We start from the raw sequence: 23,234 nt of genomic DNA on the forward strand, positions 1-23,234 counted from the left end.
GTTAAATTTGTTTTTAATGGACCCCAGAATTGTTGTTTTTAAATGGATACTGTTGTTTTTATACTGTTTTTTATGTTTTTGATGGTTTTTAAATTTTGTATACTTTTAATGTTTAGCATTTTTAATTGTTGTAAACCGCCCAGAGAGCTTCAGCTGTGGGGCGGTATATAAATGTAATAAAATAATAATAAATAAAATAAATAATAAAATGCAGCTCCTGGTATTACTGAAGATAATACCTGTTGGGACATAGCTCTGTGGTGTAGCGCACATGCTTTGGTATGCAGAGGGTCCCAGGTTAATTTTTTAAATATATATTTGTTATATATTTATCCAACCTTTTCCCCTCCTGCAACCGATGCAAGGCTACCTGCGTGGCTCTCCTCCTCTTCATTTTTATCTTCACAACAACCCTGTGAAGTAGGTTGGGCTGAGAGTTGGTGACCGGCCCAAAATCACCCCAGGGAGCTTCATGGCTCCAGTCCTAGTCCGAACACTCTAACCACTACACCAGGTAGGGCTGAGAAAGGCCCCCTGGGATCTCCAACCTGAAACCTGTGGGCATCAGTGTCACATCTCTCCAGCTCCTCTCTTGGTGTCCACCTTTTATTTCTTCAGGTTTTTAAATTATTATTTTTAGTGGGAAGCTGGCATACTACAAGGGAAGTCCTGCCCTGCAGCACCATCCGTTTTTGAGTTTAGCAGAGGGATTTTTGTTTTGTTTTCAGAGCTCAGAACCCATCTTCACTTAGTTTCTTGAGCAAGTTACTTTTCGTTGAGTCTCACCAGTTGGCCTTTTGGGAAATGAGTGTTTTGTGACCAGCCATGCCCACTGTGGCAGCCATTGTATGAATGGGGGGGGGGGAACCTCCACCATGGCAGCCATTTTGTGAGAGTGCCCATGACATTCTATCAAAATTTCAAATGTGCCCCTTGACCCAAAATGGTTGGGGATCCCTATGGTAGGTGATACCAAAGCACGTGCTACCTCCAGTATCCGAGGCAGTAAGCCTGTGTGCACCAGTTGCTGGGGAACATGGGTGGGAGGGTGCTGGTGCACTATGTCCTGCTTTGTGAGTCCCTGGTTGACAGCTGGTTGGCCACTGTGTGAACAGAGTGCTGGACTAGATGGACCCTTGGTGTGATCCAGCATGGCACTTCTTACGTTGATACTTAGCTAGATGATCCAGAGGTCCGAAATGGTCTAAAGCAGCTCACTAATCCGTCTCGTCTGCAGCTGGCCATTGTTTGTGGCTGCACGGATGTGAAAAAGCCTTAGGTGAAAAAGCAGTAGGTTGATCTGAGTGCCCATTATATGTGGAATGTTTCTGTGAGTGGACTAGGATGGAAATAAATCAATATAATCTGTGTTGGCACATTGATAAGTTTTTTATTGTTTAATTTATCGTTCTTTTATTCCGAGTATACTTATTGTAAAGCTCCTAGAGCAATGTTTATTTATTTAATAAATAAAGTAAATAATATATTTATTTGTTACCCGCCTTCCCTCTGGATCGAGGTGGGGTACAACACAAATGCAAACTCCATAATAAAATCTGTTAATTTGGAGGGGGGAGATACAGAACCTCAGGCCTGGTGGCCAAATCCAACCCTCTGCAAGTCCAAAATCAGCTGTCCATAGATGGGTATGCCCCTTTCCCCCCCAATTATTTGGGGTATCCCAGCTTCTTTTTTTTTTCCAGCTTACCACCCATTCTGAAAGTTTGAGATCTTTCTCTTAACGTTTAGTTACAGAGCGTAAAAGCTTTAAACTAAAATATGCTGCTATTTTTGGTATTCTGGCCTCCCCCTTTGTCGTCAGCTCCACCTGCCACTGGAATGTGCACTCCCAAGAGCTTCTCCAAAACAGAATTCGAACTCTGGCTGAAAGTGGTCCAATATCGCTGTGTTTGTTGATCAGACTCCTGGTCAAGGCACAGAGTAACCTACTAAAACTTTTCATGATCTCGTTCCAGAGCTGTAAATGTCTGAAGTTGGGCTTTCAGATCCAATGACCATTCTTTCCATCTCTTCTTCTCAATTCATTGCAGAATGCACAAGGGATTTTTTGTGTGAGCCGTCAAGAAAGCGCTCCGTACTCTCTAGCGAAAAGACTCCCTTTCGGAAGACGTGCGCTTGCTCTTTGAGGCGGTGGGATGCCGAGGAACATGATGTCGGACTTCTCAGGAATGGTGTGCGAAATTCCTCCGGAGGTTAAGTTTGGTAGCTTCGAAAAAACTCATTGCCTGGAGAGTGGGAAAAGTCACCCGAGGCGAAGGAGTTCAACCTTGGTAAGTGCCTGGAGATACGGTCTTCTTTAGCTTTATTTCTGTCCTGTGTGGTTGTTGGATTACTTGGCAGTCATTTGACACAATAGAGAGTCCTTGTTGGCAACTTGTCATGTTGGTGGGCTACTTTGAGAAGGTCAAGCTAGTGATGGCCACCAATCTGGATGGCTTCAAAAGGGGGTTGGATAAATTCCTGGAGGTGAAGGCTATCCATGGCTACTAGCCCTGATGGTTGTGTGCTCTCTCCAGTATTTGAGGCAGTAAGCCTGTGTGCACCAGTTGCTGGGGAACATGGGTGGGAGGGTGCTGTTGCACCATGTCTTGCTGTGTTGGTCCCTGGTCAACAGCCTGTTGGCCACTGTGCGAACAGAATGCTGAACGCGATGGACCTTTGGTCTGATCCAGCATGGCGCTTCGTAGGTTCTTATGACATACGCGGCTGCCTTTTGCCCGCGTACGTACTTGCTGGCTAGGCAGCTTTTCCACATACTCCTCATCCTTAAGTAAGATGACTGTGTTGCCTCAGGCTATGTAAACAGCTCTGTTCCTGTTTTGACTTCCTTGGTGTATAATGCCTAATTACGGTAAGCATTTGGTGGTGGTGGTTTTTCCGAAGAACTATTGCAATTTCCATAAAGAGTGGTTATCGCATGCCCGCACGTTGCTAGCCTGTGAGGGGAGATGAGCCAGGCTGACTAAGATTCCTTTAAGTTGGGAACAAATGTAAGATAAAAAAAACCAGGTCTTCCGCCGTGCTGCAAACCTGCTTTGGTAACTAAACTGTCTGACAGGTATAGTAGCCCATCAGTTTTCTCCTCTCATGACCTATCACTGTCTTCTTCTCTTGACCTCTGCTGCTGTTGGCTGTTGGTAGACAGAAAGTAAAGTATGAGCAGTGTAAAAGGCTGCAGACGCGAGAGTTTAATAGAAACCAATCAATTGGATTATCGATACACAATGACCATGTTCAGATGACATGCTAAGCCCAAGTGGTTAAGCATTTTGAACTAAACTTTCTGGCCCCGTTCAGAAGACACCTTAAACCACAGCTTTAATCATGGTGGTTAAGCCAGAAAGCCGGGCCGTGTTCAGAAGCACCTTAAACCAGGGCTTTAACCCTCTCTGGGAGTGTATCCTTGCTTGATATGTGAGTGGGACAGGATTGCGACAGATGAGGCTGCTCTGTGGCGTCCGGTTTGGCCCTGAGATGGCCGCTACGCTCATCTAACCATTTTGTTGTGAATGTGAATTTTCAAGAGGGCTGATAAAACGTGGCATTGGCCGAGTCCTCATCCATTGTGTCTGCCTTCCGGTTATGCTACGCATTGCGTTAAATCACGTGGCTTGTAGATGAAGCTGAGATTCTTTACTTTAGAGTAAGAGCGCATGATCCCAATTTGGATTGAGTCCAGCTTGCACCGGGAGGGGAGGGTTAAGCCTTCCCCTCCTACCTGTTTGCTTCCCAAAGTTCGGTGTCTTTCCAACCACATACACGTGGTTTTAAAGAAAAGGAAAATCTCCATTGAGACCAATAGTAAGTAACTCTCTATCTTCATTTTACTCAAAAGTAAACAACAAGGTCTAGATCAGATCAGATCTACAGCACATGGGGAAGGGATGTTTAATTCTTCCCCTCCCCAGCCTCCCTGAAATTCTCCCCCACCCCATGTATACATGCATGCAGTACTTAACAATAGTACAAAGAGATCCCATTAAGAACATAAGAACGTAAGAAGAGCCCTGCTGGAGCAAACCAAGGGTCCAGCACTCTGTTCACACAGTGGCCAACCAGCTGTTGGCAAGGGATCAACAAAGCAGGACATGCTGCAACAGCACCCTCCCACCCATGTTCCCCGGCAACTGGTGCACACAGGCTTACTGCCTCGAATACTGGAAATAGCACACAACTATCAGAGCTAGTAGCCATTGATTGCCTCCAGGAATTTATCCAACCCCCTTTTAAAACCATCCAAATTGGTGGCCATCACTACATCTTGTGGTATTGAGTTCCATAATTTAACTATGCGCTGTGTGAAGAAGTCCTTCCTTGTATTTGTCCTGGATCTCCCACCGATCAGCTTCATGGGATGACCCCATGTTCTAGTATTTTGAGAGAGGGAGAAAAATGTCTCCTTTTCCACATATTCCACACCATGCATAATTTTGTACACCTCTATCATGGTTCTAATGGGATCTCTTTTTCTGTTGCCGTTGGGGGAGTTAGAGCGGGGAAGGAAAGTATTATATCTCCTCTCCTGATTCATTGTGGCCTAGATCTCTATCAGGCCCCCTGTGCTTCCTTTTGAATTAAAAACACACACAAACAGAATGACATACTACGTATTTAATGTGCCTTTTGACCGTGTGTTGTACAAGTTCTTTCATAGTCTTATAAAGCTGTAGCGTTGACCCTTCACGGTCTACTTGAAATGGCCATTGGCCATCTCTTCAAAGAGGAAGGTTGGGCTTCCGATTGGATATTTAGCCATGTTTAGGGACTGCAGGACTGGCTGGGAATTCTGTTGTTTCTTTCCCTTTTGACCCATATCTAGGCCGTGACCCATTTCTAGGCTGAGACATGCTATCTTCTTTGTAAAGCTCCTATGAGGTGTTGAATTCAGGTCTTAGACATTTCTAAAAAAAATGTATCTCATTGTTTCACCGAAATAGTTAACCAGATTGTGTATGTGATTCTCATAAGGATCAAACCTTTTGATTTAAAACATCTCTTCCGGTTTTGAGGAAGTTGATGCTTTAAAAATATTTGATCAGGATTTGAGGACGCCAATGCCCCAAGCACTACCAGAGAAAACGGGTAGGGCAGAAGCATGTAAGAGTGGATGGTTTGTGCAGGGTTCAGACATTGAGCCAAACACAAGCTTTGGGAGTAGGCCAAAATCTGTAAATTCAAAACTGCAAATCTACGGGGATTCGAGCCAAGATTCCAGAGTGAAACTTAACCCTGAGCACATAACTGGAAGGCAGGCTTCCACCCGCCCTTCTATCTGTATTACCTTCCATAAAATAGCTTTTAAGAACAGCAATTAAAGTCCACAGTGTGCCACTTAAGACAACAATTGAGTTGTTTCCGAGGGGGGTGGGACAATGACACCATGTTGGCCATTTCTGGGCCATTTGTCTTAAACAGCAGATGCATAATAAAAGCTGTCTGTGGCTGAGGTGAGGAACGTTGCTTTTCCAGTTTTGTAATCTTATAATTACAGTGGAATTCCAGATTTTGTGTGCTTATAAATCGTGACAGTGTTTTTGCGTGTGTTTTGAGTTAATGCGTAGGCGGGTGGGAACAATTATGCATTTCACATCGGAAGCTGAAATGATGGATGTAGTGGTATAAAGTCTCAGTCAGAATTCAGCGGCTGCTAGTCCTGACGGCTGTGTGCTACCTCCAGTATCCGAGGCAGTAAGCCTATATACATCAGTTGCTGGGGAACATGCGTTGGATGGGGCTGTTGCATTCATGTCCTGCTTGTGGGAACTGAGTTGACAGCTGGTTGGCCACTGTGTGAACAGAGTGTTGGAGTAGATGGACCCTTGATGGTCTCTTCTTATGTATGTTCTTATGGTGCTCCATTAGAGTTCTGTCTGAGGGGTGTGGGAAAATTTACCTTCTCCCAAAATAAGAGTGTACTTCAGGGGAAGGGAGCCTGTGACCCTTTTTGGATTTTGTTGGAACATAAGAAGAGATCTGCTGGGTCACACCAAGGGTCCATCTAGTCCAACGTTCTATTCACCCAGTGGCCAACCAGCGCCCATGGGAAGCCCACAAGAAAGACTACAACCCCTATCATCCTTGACCATTGGCTATGCTGGCTGGGGCTGTTGGAACCTGGAATCACAACAACATCTAGAGGGTCAAAGGTTCCCCAACAACTATACATCTCTAAGGTGTGTGTGTGAGAGAGAGAATCTGTAGAAGTACCAGCGAACTATTGGATCCTCCCATTCTCCCTCATCAGATTTCCATTCCTCACCTAAAAGCAGCATTGCATGTTAGGGACATTTGTCTGCAAAAACAGATACACTGTTTTTGTAAGGGTTGGGACAGTTAATCCTGATTGCATGGGGTTAGGTCCAAAATGGTACGCTAGAGCGCTAATCAGTATTCTTGTACCGCCCATGCCGTTCAGTTGCTGCTTGGCTTCTTTGGGCAACAGCACTACATGCCTGTGAAGTCTACAATTGATTGATTGATTGATTGATTGATTGCATTTCTATACTGCCCAATAGCTGAAGCTCCCTCTGCAGTTCACAAAAACTAAAACTATTCAGTATAAAACAAACAGTAGAAAACATGATATAAAATACAATATAAAAGCACAACCAGGATAAAATCAGCACCAGTGCAGAAATACAAATTTAAAACAGCCAAGTTAAAATTGAATTTATAGACTGTTAAAATGCTGAGAGAATAAAAAGGTCTTCACCTGGCGTCTGAAAGAATATAGTGCAGGTGCCAGGCGAACCTCCTTAGGGAGCTCATTCCACAGCCGGGGTGCCACAGCAGAGAAGGCCCTCCTCCTGGTAGCCACCTGCCTCACTTCCTTTGGCAGGGGCTCACGGAGAAGGACCCCTGAGGATGACCTTAGGATCCGGGCAGGTACATATGGGAGGAGCCGTTCCTTCAGAAAGCCTGGCTTCAAGCCATTTAGGCTTTAAAAGTTAATACCAGCACTTTGAATCGGGCCCGGACCTGTATTAGCAGCCAGTGAAGTTGGAAAAGGACTGGCGTGATGTGGTCTCATTGGCCAGTTCCTGTTAATAAATGTGCTGCCCTGTTTTGTATACCAGTTGAAATTTCCGGACCATTTTCAAAGGCAGCCCCACATATAACGCATTGCAGTAATCCAAACAAGACATTATGAGAGCATGGATAACTGTAGCTAGGCTATCTCTGTCCAGAGAAGGATGCAGTTGGTATACCAGCCTAAGCTGATAAAAGGTGCTCTTTGCCACTGAGTTCACAAGTGCCTCAAGTGACAGTGCAGGAACATAGTTTGGAGGTGCCCAAACTACGAACCCAATCCTTTAGGGGGAGTGCAACCCCATCTATAGTGGGGCAGAGGACGGGCCAGATTCTCAATATTCTACTGAGATTGTGGGAGGAGGGCAGGAGAAGATCATAGTTCTGGAAACAAAGGCCTATGAGGAGAGACCGAAAGAACTGGTCATTTTTAGCCTTGAGAAGAGAAGACTGAGGGGAGACATGATAGGGTTATGGTTAGAGGGCCAGGATCTCTTCTCGATTAGCCAGAGTGAGGGGCACGGAATAATGGGCTCAAGTTACAGGAAGCCAGATTCTGGCTGGACATCAGGAAAAACTTCCTGACTGTTAGAGCAGTAAAACAATGGAACCAGTTACCTAGGGAGGTTGTGGGCTCTCCTACACTAGAGGCCTTCAAGGTGTAGCTGGACAGCCATCTGACAGGGATGCTTTAAGCTGGATTCCTGCGTTGAGCTGGGGGTTGGACTCGATGGCCTTCTAGGCCCCTTCCAACTCTACTATTCTATGATTCTAAGATCATGTGAGGCAATTGGCAGCTGCAAGCCGTGCACTGGAGCAAAAGTACCTGGTTGTGGAGGTGTTCCTCTGACCGTGGGGGAGGTGGTCACTGCCCCATTCACCCCCAATATAGAGCCACCCCTAATATAGAGCTGCCCCTGCTTATCCACAGCTGTGAACATGTAACTATAATTCCTGGGAGACAAAAAACATAGAGGTTTGCTGCATCCCTAGCAGAGAGAGAGAGAGAGAGAGAGAGAAAGTGAATGTGAATGAACTCAAGGGAAGATTTCTTAAGACCTGTTAATCATTGTGGAGTTGATGATAGTGGAAATGGTTTTATTATGACAGATACTGCTGTCAAAGCCAACATGTTCTGTTAAATAACTTTCCCTCGCTCATGATGACAGCCTTCAGGATAACTTGCAATAGGAGCACCCTTGTTTTATTTTATTTTTTATCCGAAGATAATGCCAATCGCTACTCTCCATTATGCAAGTTCAAAAGCATGGGTATCTCTAGATAGCGCACAACTCGTTTTTGGCAGCTGGAATGCGTTTTGCAGATTCGCACATTCTTTCTCAATTGGATTAGGGCTAGAAAAATATCAGGTTCCTCCTTCCCAGAGACCTAGTAATTTGTTGTCTGCACCAATTGTTTCTCCACCCTGTACAGTATATTTATTTGTTGCTGTCTACGACACTTTGATTGCAAGAAATTGGAAATAATTTCCCCACCTAGACTTTGAAGGCTTTGTGTAACTCGTAGTAGCTCAGTTAGTTTTGAAAAGTGTTTCTCTTCCCCCAAGCCCTTAAGTGGAAGCTTGTTGTTGAATTGTGGGTTAGCGTGTTGTCTGAATCCAGGACATTTTCCACAGGGTGGCTTGTTAAATGTGCAGTGTGGCTTGTGAACCACCCGGAACAACCCCACAACAAACCATAGGTCCTCAAAGTGGCTTGTTAGAGGAAAAATAAGCCAAACTGCATGGTTAGCAAGCCACCCTGCGAAAAACGACCTGGGTTCAGACAACACGCAGGGTTCAACAACCAACCCATGGTTCAACAACAACCCACACTCAACTACTGATTGTGTTGTCCAAGCCTAGCCTTTTGGCTAAGATCATGGTTGGTGGATCATTGGGTTCTAGTAAAAAACACAGAAAGTAGATCCAATAAACCTGAAGTTAACCCACCCTTAGTTCAGTGGACAGGGAGGCATGGGTTGAATTCCGTTTGTGCCATGTTTTTCACTGCATGACTGTAGGGGTCAGGAACGCTGGAACCGTGTGCATCTGCCCTCCATGGTGAACTACCGAACTGCAATTTTTTGGGGGGGTTCCCCCCTTCACGGGTTTCCCCCTAAATATATTTTCTAATTCTACAAAACCCTTTTCAGTTTTCTGGGTCCCCCTCCCCACTAAAAAATGTCATACTTCTGCAAACCTCAGGGAGGGCTTATTTTGGCTACTTAAGCAGCGGCACTTACAGCTTGAACATCAGAAGTAGAAGGAATGGTTAGCAAATTTAATGGAAGGGAGGTCTGCCACCTTTTATCCATGATGACTGAAAGGAAAGTCCGATGTTCCGAGGCAGTGAACCTCTTGAGCACTTGGTGCTGGGGAGTCCAGGTGGAAGAGAAAGTGAGGTTCCAGAGACATCTGGCTGGCTTGTGATGGGATTTTTCTTACGTTTTTCAAGGCTTTTCTTCCGAAAGTCAAGGTTTTACAATGTTTGGGTTGGCTTTTCCAGCAGCCAAAAATGATAGCCATCTGGTGGGTGGGTGGTGTCAGGATTGGGTGCTTTGGCCCTGTGTGACCAAGTGTTCTTTGGACGCCTTGGCCGTGTATCTGCCAAGCCATCCCCAGCTGTCCTCCCAGTCTTGGAGCTGGGAGGGATCAATCCCCACCACCGTTACAGCTTCAAAGATGAAAGCAAGGCTGGCCACTCAACTTACATGCCAGGGGGTGATGCCGCGCTAGCTGCAGTAAGCGGATTTGTTGAAGCCAGCTTAAAAGTAAAATGTAAAGCAACGTTTAAAACTTCCATTAGGCACATGGGAGTGGTAGGAGACTTCTGGGGAGAATTTTTCTTCCTTGTCTGGTTTTAAGTCAGCTCGAGGAAACTTCCAACGCCTGTTTGTTATGCTTTGGCCAAAAGTGTCCATTCTCTCACCTCCTGCAAATTCCATCTTGAAATGTAGCAAGTATAATTCCCCCTTTTGTTGTATGGGAACAAACTGGACCTGAGATAATCACATTGCTGTGTAAATGAGATGACTTTGGTCTTGTTCAAAATACCGAAGAAATCAAACTGTCTAGGAAGTGGTTTTGTGTCTGGCCCTTAATTTGTTTGGAAGTTCCCTAGGATTTGGATTCAAGAACTGGTTTGGAAGGTGTGTATTTATTAACTGTCTTTATATATAACCCCCCACTCTTTTTGTTAAATCTTAGGAGGAGGATGAGACCCTGAAATATCTAACCCACGAAGAAAAGGATGTCCTCCTCTTCTTTGAAGAAACCATTGATGCTTTGGAAGATGACTTGGAGGAACAAGCTCTCCATGATAGTGGCATCCATTGCCACTCTCCGAGGTCAACGGACGAGAACGTGTCCAGCCATTCAGAGTCTGAAGATATCATCGACTTGGTGCAGTCGGCTCAAGATCACATTCCTAGCGGGGTCACAGAACCAGGTAGAATGGGATGGCTGGTTGATCACAGGGCGGAAGAATGGCAGCATGTCACCTGCCAAGCTATTTCTGGCAACTGCTAGACCGCCCTGCATCTGCCGCCACTGAAACAGCACTGCCTGAGGTTGCTAGTGCAAGCAAGGGAATCCCCGGGCTCTGTGTGTGCGTATGAGAGCATGTACTGCCCCCTGGGTTGTGCCGCCATTGTGGCCCTTGAGGCCAAAAAGGTTGCACACTCCTGGTTGAGGGCGTGAGTCTGTGCTCAATGAACAAATCAACACTTTCTCTGAGAGATGGAGAAGGGGGGGTTCTGTATTCCTCCTGTTGAAGGTGATCCTGATCAAGGATCCTGAATGAAATTTAATAGGGATAAATGCCAAGTTCTACATTTAGGGAATAGAAACCAAATGCACAGTTACAAGATGGGGGACACTTGGCTCAGCAATACTACAAACGAGAAAGATCTTGGAATTGTTGTAGATCGCAAGCTGAATATGAGCCCACAGTGCGATATGGCTGCAAGAAAGGCAAATGCTATTTTGGGCTGCATTAATAGAAGTATAGCTTCCAAATCACGTGAGGTACTGGTTCCTCTCTATTCGGCCCTGGTTAGGCCTCATCTAGAATACTGCGTCCAGTTCTGGGCTCCACAATTCAAGAAGGATGCAGACAAGCTGGAGCGTGTTCAGAAGAGGGCAACCAGGATGATCAGGGGTCTAGAAACAAAGCCCTATGAAGAGAGACTGAAAGAACTGGGCATGTTTAGCCTGGAGAAGAGAAGATTGAGGGAAGACATGATAGCACTCTTCAAATACTTAAAAGGTTATCACACAGAGGAGGGCCAGGATCTCTTCTCGATCCTCCCAGAGTGCAGGACACGGAATAACGGGCTCAAGTTAAAGGAAGCCAGATTCCGGCTGGACATCAGGAAAAACTTCCTGACTGTTAGAGCAGTGCGACGGTGGAACCAGTTACCTAGGGAGGTTGTGGGCTCTCCCACACTAGAGGCCTTCAAGAGGCAGCTGGACACCCATCTGTCAGGGATGCTTTAGGGTGGATTCCTGCATTGAGCAGGAGGTTGGACTCGATGGCCTTGTAGGCCCCTTCCAACTCTGCAATTCTATGATTCTATGATTCTATGAAGGGGCTGAAGTCAGTTACGTTGCAAGCCAGCAGAGGGTCCTTTCATAGGTTGGAACTACATTGCTCCAGGTAACATGTAAAGCAGTTCTAATAATCTGATGTCTTTTCTGTTTATTTCCAGTCCCAGGGGAGGCTTGGAAACTGGGCAACGCAAAGCTGGAGTTCATTGAGCCGCCCGACGAGGAGGCCTGTGCCGACGCCCCTCCTCCTGTGCTACCATCAGCACCTCCATTGCCAGTCTACGAGGTGTTTCCTCCTCCGCCCCCAGTGCAGCACCCCAAACTCTTCCGCTCTATCCCCACTCCTCTCGTTATCGCCCAGAAAATATCGGAGAAGCAGGTGGAGGGGAGTTCTTCCTTGCCCGTTTCTCCAAAGGAAAGGAGGTCTTCCGAAAGGAGGAGCGCGCCCGCTTCTTCCCCCTTGCGTAACGGGGAGCGTTTCGTGCCCGTCAGACAATCTGTGCCCCCCCCAGTCGCGCCCAAGCCCCAAAGGTTTCCGAGCAACATCAGCATCACCAACGCCACTGAAAGGGAGTTCAACAAGACCATTTGGAAGGCGGCGGTCAACGTCCAAGAGCGCAAAGCTCAGGTGTTGGCAAACGTCAACGGTTCCTCCTTCCTAATAAGTGAGCCGGAAGAGCGGTTTCAGAAGCATGAACTCTTGGGTCACAGCAGGAGTGCGTCATTAAGAGATTTGCCGTCGGAGCAAGCGAGGCACGAGGCCTTGAGCAGGCTAGGACTGGTGGAAGAAAGCCTTGGTCAAAGCCAACTGGACCCGTCTCTAAATGCTCCTGCATCGAAGGATGAAAAAACAGAAGAGGCGCAGGCCGTATCGAATGGCTGTCGAAACATTCACGAGATCTTAAAACGAGAATCCACTCTGTTCCCGAGTGTGAGCAAAACGGTGACGTTCAAACCGGACGCTGACGTTGTGGACGGTAAGCCCGCTCGGCAGAACGTCGCTGAGAGGTTCTACAACCACCGGCATCTGGACTTCAGCCTGGATTTGAGGAGGAGGTCTGGCTCACTGCCAAGACCCACAGGACTGAGACCCCAAGGCATAACGGTACAGTTCTCTGGCCGTGGGTCAACAGAAGAAGCTAGGAGGGAGGCGTTGCGGAAACTCGGGCTGCTCAAAGAGTAGCCGGAAGGATGCTAATGGGATGGGGGAGAGCTTCTGCCCCAGTCGACTGTTTCCATTGAGATCAAATGACAGTTCTGTTTCTCCTGCAGGCTAAGGAAATATGTACTTACCAGAACGCGCTTGTGTTTTCATTGTGGATTTCTTTTATGATGTTCAATCGCGGTGCTTATCGGAGCTGCCCGTGGGATTTCGAAAAGACAATTAGCTCATATGGCTGCAATGAGCGGCATCCTGCTAAATGAAGTTTAATTGTGCAGTATTTGTGTGTCTGTATATGTGTAGATGGCAAATATGTCTTGGGTGCAATGGAGTTTCCTTGGACTCTTGCAGTCATGAAGCCAAAAGCAGAAGAAATGGTACTAATGAATTATATAGGGATTAATATATCTATATCTATACGCGTACTGAAGAGGGTCAATTATATAATAAAGCTGCTATCTCTGGTTGCCACAAACATTTAACTCCACACATGCACACACACACACACACACACACACACACACACACACACACACACACTCCCTTCTTCTGCAGACTAACTGGTGGGAGTATAGTAACGTTTTCCATGATATTTAATAACTCCAAAAGTATTGGAGATAACTTGCCACTGTTCTGTTTTGATTTGTCTAGGGCAGCCTTCCCCAACCTGATATCTTGCACGTTTTTGGACTACAATTCCCAGCATTCTTGACCATTGGCCGTGCCGTCTAGGGCTGATGGGAGTTGAAGTCCAAAAGATCTGGGAGGCCCCAGGGTGGAGAAGGCTGGTAGAGGAGAATGGCTTTCATGTTAGTCTTGAGACAGGGCTGTGTTCTCTCAAATCACTCATAACGAACCTAAGAGCCCTGCTGGATCAGTCCAAGGATCTATCCAGGCAGACATTCTGTTTCCTTCAGTGGCCACCCAGATGCCTTACGTGTGTCTGAGAACATATTTTGTCCAAATGCACGCAAAACACAGCTGCTGTGTAGTAAACGCTACTAGACATGGTTGCATTCCTGTTCACTGGCTTCATGGAACTGCGGACTGCGTGGGGTGGCTGTATTAAAGCGCTGCCTTCCCTCAGTGCCCTCTTTTTGGGGTGCAGATCCCATCAGCCGCAGCCAGGAATGCTGGGAGCTGTAGTCCAAAAAGCTTGGAGGGCACCAGGCTGTGAAAGGCTGGCTGGGAGCTGGCTTCCACTCGGTGTTGCCTCTGCACTAGGCACACCATTGCATCAGGTCTGGAGTATTCTCTTCCCATGCCTCCTCTTAAAGCATCTGACTCCCCCCTTCCTGCCCCTCCAGTAGCAGAGCAGTAAGCCTATATACACCAATTGCTGGGGTACATGGGTGGGGGGGGTGCTGTTGCATTGTGTCCTGCTTGCGGGTCCCTGGTCAACAGCTGGTTGGCCACTGTGTGAACAGAATGCTGGTCTAGTTGGACCCTTGACCTGATCCGCAGAGCTCTTCTGATGTCCATGGAGGCCTGCGAAAGAGCAGGTCACCAAATGCCACAAGAAGTAATGCCCTAGAAGAGCCACCCCCACCCCCACAATTTGGAGTCCTCCTGATGTCTTGGAGTACAACTCCTAGCATTCCTCGTCAGTGGCCACACTGGCTTGGGCTGATGGGTTTGAAGTCCAAAATATCTGCAGGGCAACAGGTTGGTGAAGGCTGTTCAAGAGGCGAGGCTGGCTTGCTAGCAGAGTAGGGCTGAAGTAGAGCCAGTACAAGATTCCCATCTGGCTGCTCTCGGCCCTTGCTCTCCTTTCGGGCTTCAGATTCGGATAAGTGAAGTTGCGCTGGAAGTAGGAACCCAAAGAAGGGGTCCTGTAATGTAAGCATATCCCGCCTGAAGACCGGGTTCCCTGTCTAGGGTTCTTTAGAGAAAGTGTCTTGCAGGTGATCAATGCCGCAAACTGATGCACCGTTCACCTGCAATCCACATGTGTGGCGTGGTGATCAGACTGAGCTAATAGTAGCTGCGCAGGTGCCATCACGCCAAAACAACAATAGTAGCTCCTGCAGATAAAAAGGACCCTCCTTCGCTGCAGTGTGTAGTTCACGCTACTTCCAATGCGACGAGCGCTCTAAGAATCGCACCGGGAAAGCCGCTTCCGTGACATCCTCCACCCCATTCATTGGAAACAGAGCTGCGTGTCGACTGGGATGATTAAATTTGTCTAGATCAGAAGAAACCATAGGAACCAATTAAAATTTAACTGCTGGGAACCTTATGTCATTGTTGCTAGGTGGGTTTTTTTTTTAAAGTATTACATTGAGAATGCTCTTGGTTAAAAATAGCCGTGTACCCTATTACTAGGCTGATGGATGTAAAATCCAGGGAGCATGAAAGTAACCCGTGCAGGGTTCAGCATATGAAACTATTCTGTATCATCCTGTTTTTACCGGCCCTGCTACCTGTGACCCATTGAAATGGGGAATGTAGAAATTGAACCTGGGTCTCCCAGCATGCAAAGCACGTACTCTACCAACTGAACTATGGCCTCTCCCTGGTACATTGGCCAGGAATGTGAACACTGCATTCAGTCACTAGCACATAAGATGAATGAGACACAGGACCACATGGGAACCTGCACAGGTAAGTCTTTTCCTGCACCCACATGCCATAGAAATCAACTCTTTCATTAGCGTACCACTAAGTTTTCTGTACCTACCTGAGATGGCTTTTCTCTTGCTCTTACTGAACACAGTCAAAATGAGTGTCTCCTTGCAACCAACACCTCCAAGGTAACTTGCTTATCTCAAACAGAAATGTGTTTATGCAGATGTGTTTTGAGCAAAACACTTGCAGCTGTGTTTCCAGTGTAGGCACTCCTTTTAGAAATTAGATTCGGAGAAATATCTAGCAAAAGCTACCTTTTCCCCAAAACTTTTTTTTTCTTCCCTCCCATTAAATCAACCATTAGGTAATTCTAAACCAATTTGGAACCTGAAAGATAACTTGAAATGCCAGAAGTTAGTCCCAAATGTCAGTTTTGCACCTCCTTAAGCCAAATGACTTCTTTTTGCTTGAATTTGAGGGTGTGTCTACGCTACAAACTCAAAACTGGTTTCATAGTTCCTCCTTTTCAGAACGTCCTGGGAGGTGTTGTTTTGAACAGGATGGGTGTGTGTGTAAGGACCTCTTAATGGAATTTCCAGCTGCCTCCCCACAGATGATATTTCCCCGGGGTCCTTGGAGTGAAAGCTATGGCAGTTAAAACTAGGATAAAACCAACATAGATTTGTAATATAGATAAGACCAACAGTTAAATTGAACATGTTTATGTGGAATTTAAGTGCAATACAAAAGACCGGTTTCCTTTCAAAACAGTCTGAATATGGAGAGGGTTGTGTGTAGATATTTGTTTATCGAGACACACTTCTTTGTGTTTGGCAAGTTTTGCCACTGTGAATTTTCATAGGGTCAGATCCAGAATTACCCATGCTTTGAGCAGACCCATTGAAACCAATGGGACTCAATTTAGTCACGATTACCTTATCAGTGGGTCTGCTTGAAGCATGGCTACTTTAAAACTGGGTCCAACTCCTCTATTTCCTGTTAGATGAATTGCTGATGTCTTCAGCTAGATCTTAGCAATGAAAGTTGTGAAGGAACTTCATATCTCATGGTTGTTAACACTGTCTCATAAATTAATTTGTTTTTAAGAAATAGTATTTAATTTGCTTTTACCTCTTTAAAATGGAGCACACAGTTTTATTTACATGAAGGGATCCTTTCTGAGTGCTAAAATTGTTTATATGTATATCATTGCACTTCTCCATTGATGACCTAAGATGATGTTACATCCACCCTTTGAAATAAATGTGTCCTGTCTCTTCCGCCTTTGGTCTATTCTTTAAGCAGGTCTGTGGATACACTGCTATCCTGTAAGAGTGCGGAAAAGGTGATGTCAGCTGGGAAATTCTGTTTACTGCAAATCTCAGTTTTAACTTCTTTTTTAGCCTTAGTGCCCCAGAAAGTGTATTAACATAAAAAGTCAGAGTAAGTAATCATGGTTTCTTTGCAAGGATGAGAACAGAGCATGATTTCTGAAGATTTATTTATGTATTTATTTATTGGATTTTTATTTATTTATTTATTACATTTATGTACCGCCCCATAGCCGAAGCTCTCTGGGCGGTTTACAAAAGTTAAAAGCAGTGAACATTAAAAAGTATGTAAAATTTAAAACCATCAAAAACAACAATATAAAAACAACGGTATCCACTTAAAAACAACAGTTCTGGGATCCGTTAAAAACAAACAAACTTTGTTCAACTTTAAGAGGCTTTGCGTTCCTGCTCTCCAGCACAGATGCGCAGCAGAAAGTTTTCTAAGAGAAAAAAAAAAAAAGCCAAGCGCATGCACACGATCCAGTGAAGACAGGACAGGAGTGAAGGTCTGTGGCTCTACCTGCCAAAATACATTCCCCGCACACCCAGCGCTGTCCAATTGCCAAAGGTTCTTTTTTTCTTGGTAGCTATCGACTTGGGCATGCACAAAACAGAAATCTACTGTTTGGAAACATTCCTGAGCAGAACCGTATCTGTTCCCATCTCCCCAAAGTATTTAAGTTCACAAATGATGCATGGCTGACTTGAAATAGCCATAGTTCATATTTCTAGTTATAGTCATGTGGCAACATCTTCTGTTATGATTCTGGCTTTTGAAGCTCTAGAAAATCATCTCTATATGTCCACAAAGCAATGGACTAGAGGAACCCTTGGTCTGATCCAGCCTGGTTCTTCTTAAGTTCTTAATCATTTATTTGTTTTAAAAGCTTACGTCCTACCTGATTTCCAAAAAAGAACGCTAGATAGCAAAACGAAAAACAAACATGGCAGCTGTCTCCAACCTGACACCATCCAGATGTGCTGGACCGCAAGCATTTGTGCCATGTTGGGGGAAGCTATCATACAGCATTTCAAAAATGTATATCACACCCACCATATCTAACAACGACGCTCGTAAAAACCCCAATGTTAACATCACAGACTAACATCACTGATAATTTCTGGGAACAGCGGTCAAAACAGGAACGTACTTAGACAGAGAACCAAGGAAACTTGTTAAGCCAAAAGCCTTTTTAAAGTAGCCGTGGTTTGAGCATCATTTCAGGGGTGGATGAGGCAAAAGGGGTGGAGCTAAATTTAATACCTAAAATGCCAATATATTTTAGCTTAAACCTCATACTCCAAGTACCGAAGGCTTAGGAGAAGCAGCTCAGCCTTTTGGAATGGAGGGGAAATGTTGGAAAGCCACCAAATGGATGGGCACGAAGGAGATCGACCTAGGAAGGGGTATGGCCAGCTGGGGGACAGGTTGGATTTGGCCCCCAGACTTGAGGTTCAGCACCCTGTTTTAAAAGGATTAGTAAATCCATGGAGGATAAGTCTGTGGCCCTAATAGAACCTCCTGATGCAGGAGCAGCTATGTGGAGTTCTAGCCCCATCACATCTAGGTAGATGCGTGGCCCCTGTCGCTCTGATGTCGCTTCCTGAAAACAGGAAGTAACGGGGCCCATTCAGTCCGGCAGGATTGAGCAGCAGCCGGACTTTTTCTGGGTTTAATTGCAGCGCAAGGAAGGCCAGAAGGGGCAGAAGAGGTCATGTGAGTGTCCAGTAGAGAGAGCAGTAAAACGCTCGTTGGATGGAGCTTTTTATCTCATATGCCGGTCAGGGTATTTATTTATTTATTTATTTATTTATTTATTACATTTTTATACCGCCCAATAGCCGAAGCTCTCTGGGCGGTTCACAAAAATTAAAACCACAGTAAAACACCCAACAGTTTAAAACACAATTACGAAATACAGTATAAAAAGCGCAACCAGGATAAAACCACACAGCAAAGTTGATATAGGATTAAAATACAGAGTTAAAACAGTAAAATTTAAATTTAAGTTAAAATTAAGTGTTAAAATACTGAGTGAATAAAAAGGTCTTCAGCTGGCGACGAAAGCAGTACAGTGTAGGCGCCAAGCGGACCTCTCTGGGGAGCTCGTTCCACAACCGGGGTGCCACAGCGGAGAAAGCGGGTAAAGGATGGAGTTTAAGTTGAGGGACACCCTTGCATTGCTCACCCCTAGGAGGGAACTCTTTTTTTTTTCCCCAGCCCTGATAGTTTGGCCTGGAAGTCTCTGGTGCTCCCAGATGAACCGGAGATGCTTTGCAACTGAAGTCACCCAGGTGGAAGCCGCAAAACACATTCCTTGGCCGTTGCCTTCAAAATCCATCATTATTGTTGGCAGGAAAAAAATCCGAGGTATCATTGAAAGGGCTACCCTCCTGCAGATCAAATAAAGAATCATAGAATAGCAGAGTTGGAAGGGGCCTACAAGGCCATCGAGTCCAACCCCCTGCTCAAGAGCAGCCTGCTCTAGAAGGACTTGTAGTGGAGAACTGTCAAGTGTGAGAGGGATGCTTAACTCTCTTCCCCCCCCCCATTCACTTACACACACACTCTCTCTCCTTTGAATGCCCCTTCCAAGCTGTTTTCACACCCGTTTCCCCTCCCCTCTTTTTGGCCTCTGAGGGGAGTATCCAGTGTTAGTTCTACATAGAGCAGACCCATTAAAACAAGTTAGTTGTGACTTAAGTCACATTCCTTTCAACGGGTCTACTCTACATAGAACTAATATTGACTACTACCCTGAGACAGAATGAGGGAGGGGGAACACAGCCACAGAAGGGGCATTTGGGGGGGGGGACAATCAGTGTGGGAGTAAAGAATTGCCCCTTTCTTGTGTTACTTGTTCTTTTGGCAAACAGATTATTTATTTATTTATTTATTTATTTATTTATTTATTTATTTATTTAATACATTTATATACCGCCCCATAGCCGAAGCTCTCTGTAGTTACAATTGCTAGGATTTATTTATTTTTTGTGCCGAGGGGAAGCCACGATAGTTAAACTGATACAAGTCAAACCTGCAATGAAATGTTGCAGTGTCGAGAGGTGCTGTTTAGGACAGGCACTCTACTTCATCCTCCCATCCCCCAAAGCCCATTATCAGCATTCAGCACCGCTGAGCATGCTCAGTTGCCACTGGGCCATTTTGTCCCTCTCTCCTTCTAGGAATTTCCCCCACCCTAAAGATTGTTTTGTACTTGTGCAAACTTTGGGGATTTCCTAACCCTGATGATATCTCCTCTACGGGGTCCTGCCGCTTTGGCTACATAAACAATGGCACTCACCCCCCAGGACATCAGAAATAGAGGGAATGATTTAAAACAATATGCAATATACACTTTCCCATCCCTGACTTTCAAATTGTAGTGCTCCCGCCCCACTCCCGGCACTCTTACAAGGTTCAAAAGAGAGCCAGTGTGGTGTAATGTTTAGAGTGTTGGACTGGGAGTTGAGAGATCCGGGCTCTAGTCTCCACTCGGCCATAGAAACTCACTGAGTGACTTTGAGGCAGTCACAGAATCTCAGCCCAACCTACCTCACAGGGTTGTTGTTGTGAAGATAAAATGGAGAGGAGGAGGAGGAGGCTTGGGTATGTCTCCTTGGGTTCCTTGAAGAGGAAAAAAGGCAGGCTATAAATGTAATAAATAAAAGCCAAAGGCGTAATGTAGGGTGACCATATGGAAAGGAGGACAGGGCTCCTGGATCTTTAACAGTTGCATAGAAAAGGGAATTTCAGCAGGTGTCGTTTGTATATATGGAGAACCTGGTGAAATTCCCTCTTCATCACAGCAGTTAAAGCTGCAGGAGCTACACTAGAGTGACCAGATTTAAAAGAGGGCAGGGCTCCTGCAGCTTTAACCATTGTGATGATGAGGGAATTTCACCAGGTTCCCCATATATACAAATGACACCTGCTGAAATTTCCTTTTCAATACAACTGTTAAAGATACAGGAGCCCTGTCCTCCTTTTCATATGGTCACCTTACGTAATGTGTGTTTGACAATGAGTGAAAGCAGCCTTAATTTTGCCAGAAAGCAACTTGACCACCAGTTTCTTCTCTCCAAGAAGACATGGGCAGGGATATTCCTAAATTTGGCAATATTCCAATATCCTAATGAGCGAGGTCAGCAGCTGGCGATTCCTGGGCCAAATCCGCCCACAGGAGATTGTTGCCTGTTCCCCCGCCCAGTTGTCAAGCCAGAAGTAAAAGGGCCACGGTGAGAGGAGTGGAACCAGAGGATTTATTGGCAATGAGATGTAGAACAGTGATCTGCCGCCCTTCCCTTTGCCTCAAAGTGCCCCTCCAGCCATCCCCAGTGATTATGATTTCACCCAGTCAGGAATCTGATGATTACTACTACTGATAATTAAAGACGGAAATGAGTGCATGTATAACCACCAAATTGCATACAATTTGACACGTATTCCATGTCTGGGTGCGCATCCAAAATAATGTGTGTGCATATTTTGACTAGCGATGGCCCTGAATTTCACCATTGTTCCGTTCATTGGTTTAAATTTGCCTGCTCACCCTTTTAGCCTGCCTAGATTGATTGATTTCGATTTCACTATTAAGTTTGGGATGGATTGCCAGCTTTGAAGAATCTACAATAAAGCAGTACACTGTCAAGGTGTCAGGATCTGCCCTGCTGCAGAGGATTTGCAGGACTCAGGCCCACTGCCAGCAGCATTCCTGGATGGGCTGATGTAGACCAGCTGGGAGCGGCTGGGGAAAGGGCTATATAAGACCAGCATGCCCACCTCAGCAATGCATCTCTTGGATCTGCTGTAGCCTGTTCCTACTTTGGACCATGCTGGAACCTCTGTTTTGTTGTGATCACGTCTCTGGCCTTGCTGGAACCCTGCTGCTCTTGGACTCGGGCCTGGACCCGGACCCCTGCTTGCCCCCGGACCATGTCTCTGGCTTCTGCTGCTGCTCAAACTCAGGTTTGCCTTTGGACTGTGAACCGCTATCCTGAACTGCTATTCCTGGTCTCTGCCTTTGCCTCTGGCCCTGCTAGAACTTTGTGTACTCCAGGACTCTGAGCCTTGCTCATTCCGGGACTTTGCTCTTGCCTCTGTCCCTGCCACCCCTGGCTAATATTATTAAAGGAAGGCCTTCTCAGACTACCTGTTTTGTGTGGGGCTCTGTTACGCTTTAGCTTTCCCAGGTCCCAGGGGCCCAGCCCTTGAGTCCGGCCGCCCACGCCTCGGATCATTACACAAGTTCCTTTTATGTCCTGGACACTTTGAGCAACACTTTAAAAATCTCTTGCCTCCTCAAGAGTCCCTTCTTTCCCAGTAACATGGGATATAGGCTGTAGATGTGGGGTGAGTGGCACATTAAACACTTGAGGTTTAATATAACAGTTTACTACTAGTATATTGAAACAACCAAATTACATATAAAGGTATTTAGTCAATAGAACTGCGTGATACAAAGAAAATAAAAGGTGCAAGACTCCAGTTCCCCTACCCTAGCTGCACTTAGACTTTTCCAGCTGCTTCCTCTTCATGCTTTCATCTTTTCATGGTCTCTTTCTGGCTAACTGTCTCCTATCTTTTTATATACTCTTCCCCCAAAACTGAAAGTACAATTTCAGCCTTGAAGAAATTAAACTTAACCAGGGAAATGAAACCTAACAGCTTTAACATATGCACATTTTTGGTATTCTGTGCAGATTTCAGTATCCCAAGAACTGGCGAGTGTGTGTTTTGGCTTTCCCTCCCCCATTAAAAACAAGTGTTTGAAAGTACCTAAACAAGGCATTGTGAGATCTAAGTGTGGATTCCTGAACTGAATAGGGGGTTGGACTTGATGGCCTTATAGGCTCCTTCCAGCTCAACTATTCTATGATACTTCAGAAGCCATAGTGGCGAACTCTGGCCCACTGACATTGGTGCCACTAGGCTCCAGTGTTTTTTTTAACAGTAGCCCACCACCAAATTGGCCTAAACATAAACAGAACTATGCAACATAAATATAGTAAAAAGAGAGAGCCAGTGTGGTGTAGAGGCTAAGGTGTTACACCGGGAGGCGGGAGAACTGGGTTCTTGTCCCCAGTCAGCCATGGAAACCCACTGGGTGACTAGGCCAGTCACATGCTCTCAGCCCAACCTACCTCGCAAGGTTGTTGTTGTGAGGATAACATGGAGAGGAGGAGGATTATGTATGCCGCCCTGGGTTCCTTGGAGGAAAAAAGGCGGGATATAAATGTAATAAATACATAAATAATAAAGCTAAATATATATATTACATCATTTCTGGCAAAACCATAGGACACATACTCATAAAAAACGACAACCACACCACATTTTCCTGCTCTGATTTAATTTCTAGTACCCGTCATAATATGTCTCCTTCACATTCCTTTCCTTTTCTTAATCCAGTAGTAACAGCAGCAGCAGCTGCTGCAGGCACTCGCAAAACAACAGCCCAAGGTTTCGTCTTGCCAGCTGACTACGAAAACATCGAACAGCCTTCTCTGCTCAAATTCAAAAAGGCCAAACCCGTTTCCTTCAACCCCTCCCAGGCAGGTGAGGCGTGAC

General features: G+C 45.7%; 1 protein-coding gene across 1 annotated transcript; it reads left to right on the top strand.

The window, feature by feature from the left end:
• The first annotated feature begins 2,060 nt into the window (after positions 1-2,060).
• PROSER2 (proline and serine rich 2) lies at positions 2,061-16,588 on the top strand. The gene is made up of 3 exons (XM_063134707.1): positions 2,061-2,291; positions 10,259-10,499; positions 11,761-16,588. Exons 1-3 carry the CDS (start codon positions 2,157-2,159, stop codon positions 12,780-12,782), a joined length of 1,398 nt encoding a protein of 465 aa, XP_062990777.1. The 5' UTR covers positions 2,061-2,156; the 3' UTR covers positions 12,783-16,588.
• The last annotated feature ends 6,646 nt before the right edge of the window (positions 16,589-23,234 follow it).

The sequence above is a fragment of the Elgaria multicarinata genome, chromosome 9, assembly GCF_023053635.1.
Source record: "Elgaria multicarinata webbii isolate HBS135686 ecotype San Diego chromosome 9, rElgMul1.1.pri, whole genome shotgun sequence".
In the NCBI taxonomy this organism is placed as follows: domain Eukaryota; kingdom Metazoa; phylum Chordata; class Lepidosauria; order Squamata; family Anguidae; genus Elgaria; species Elgaria multicarinata.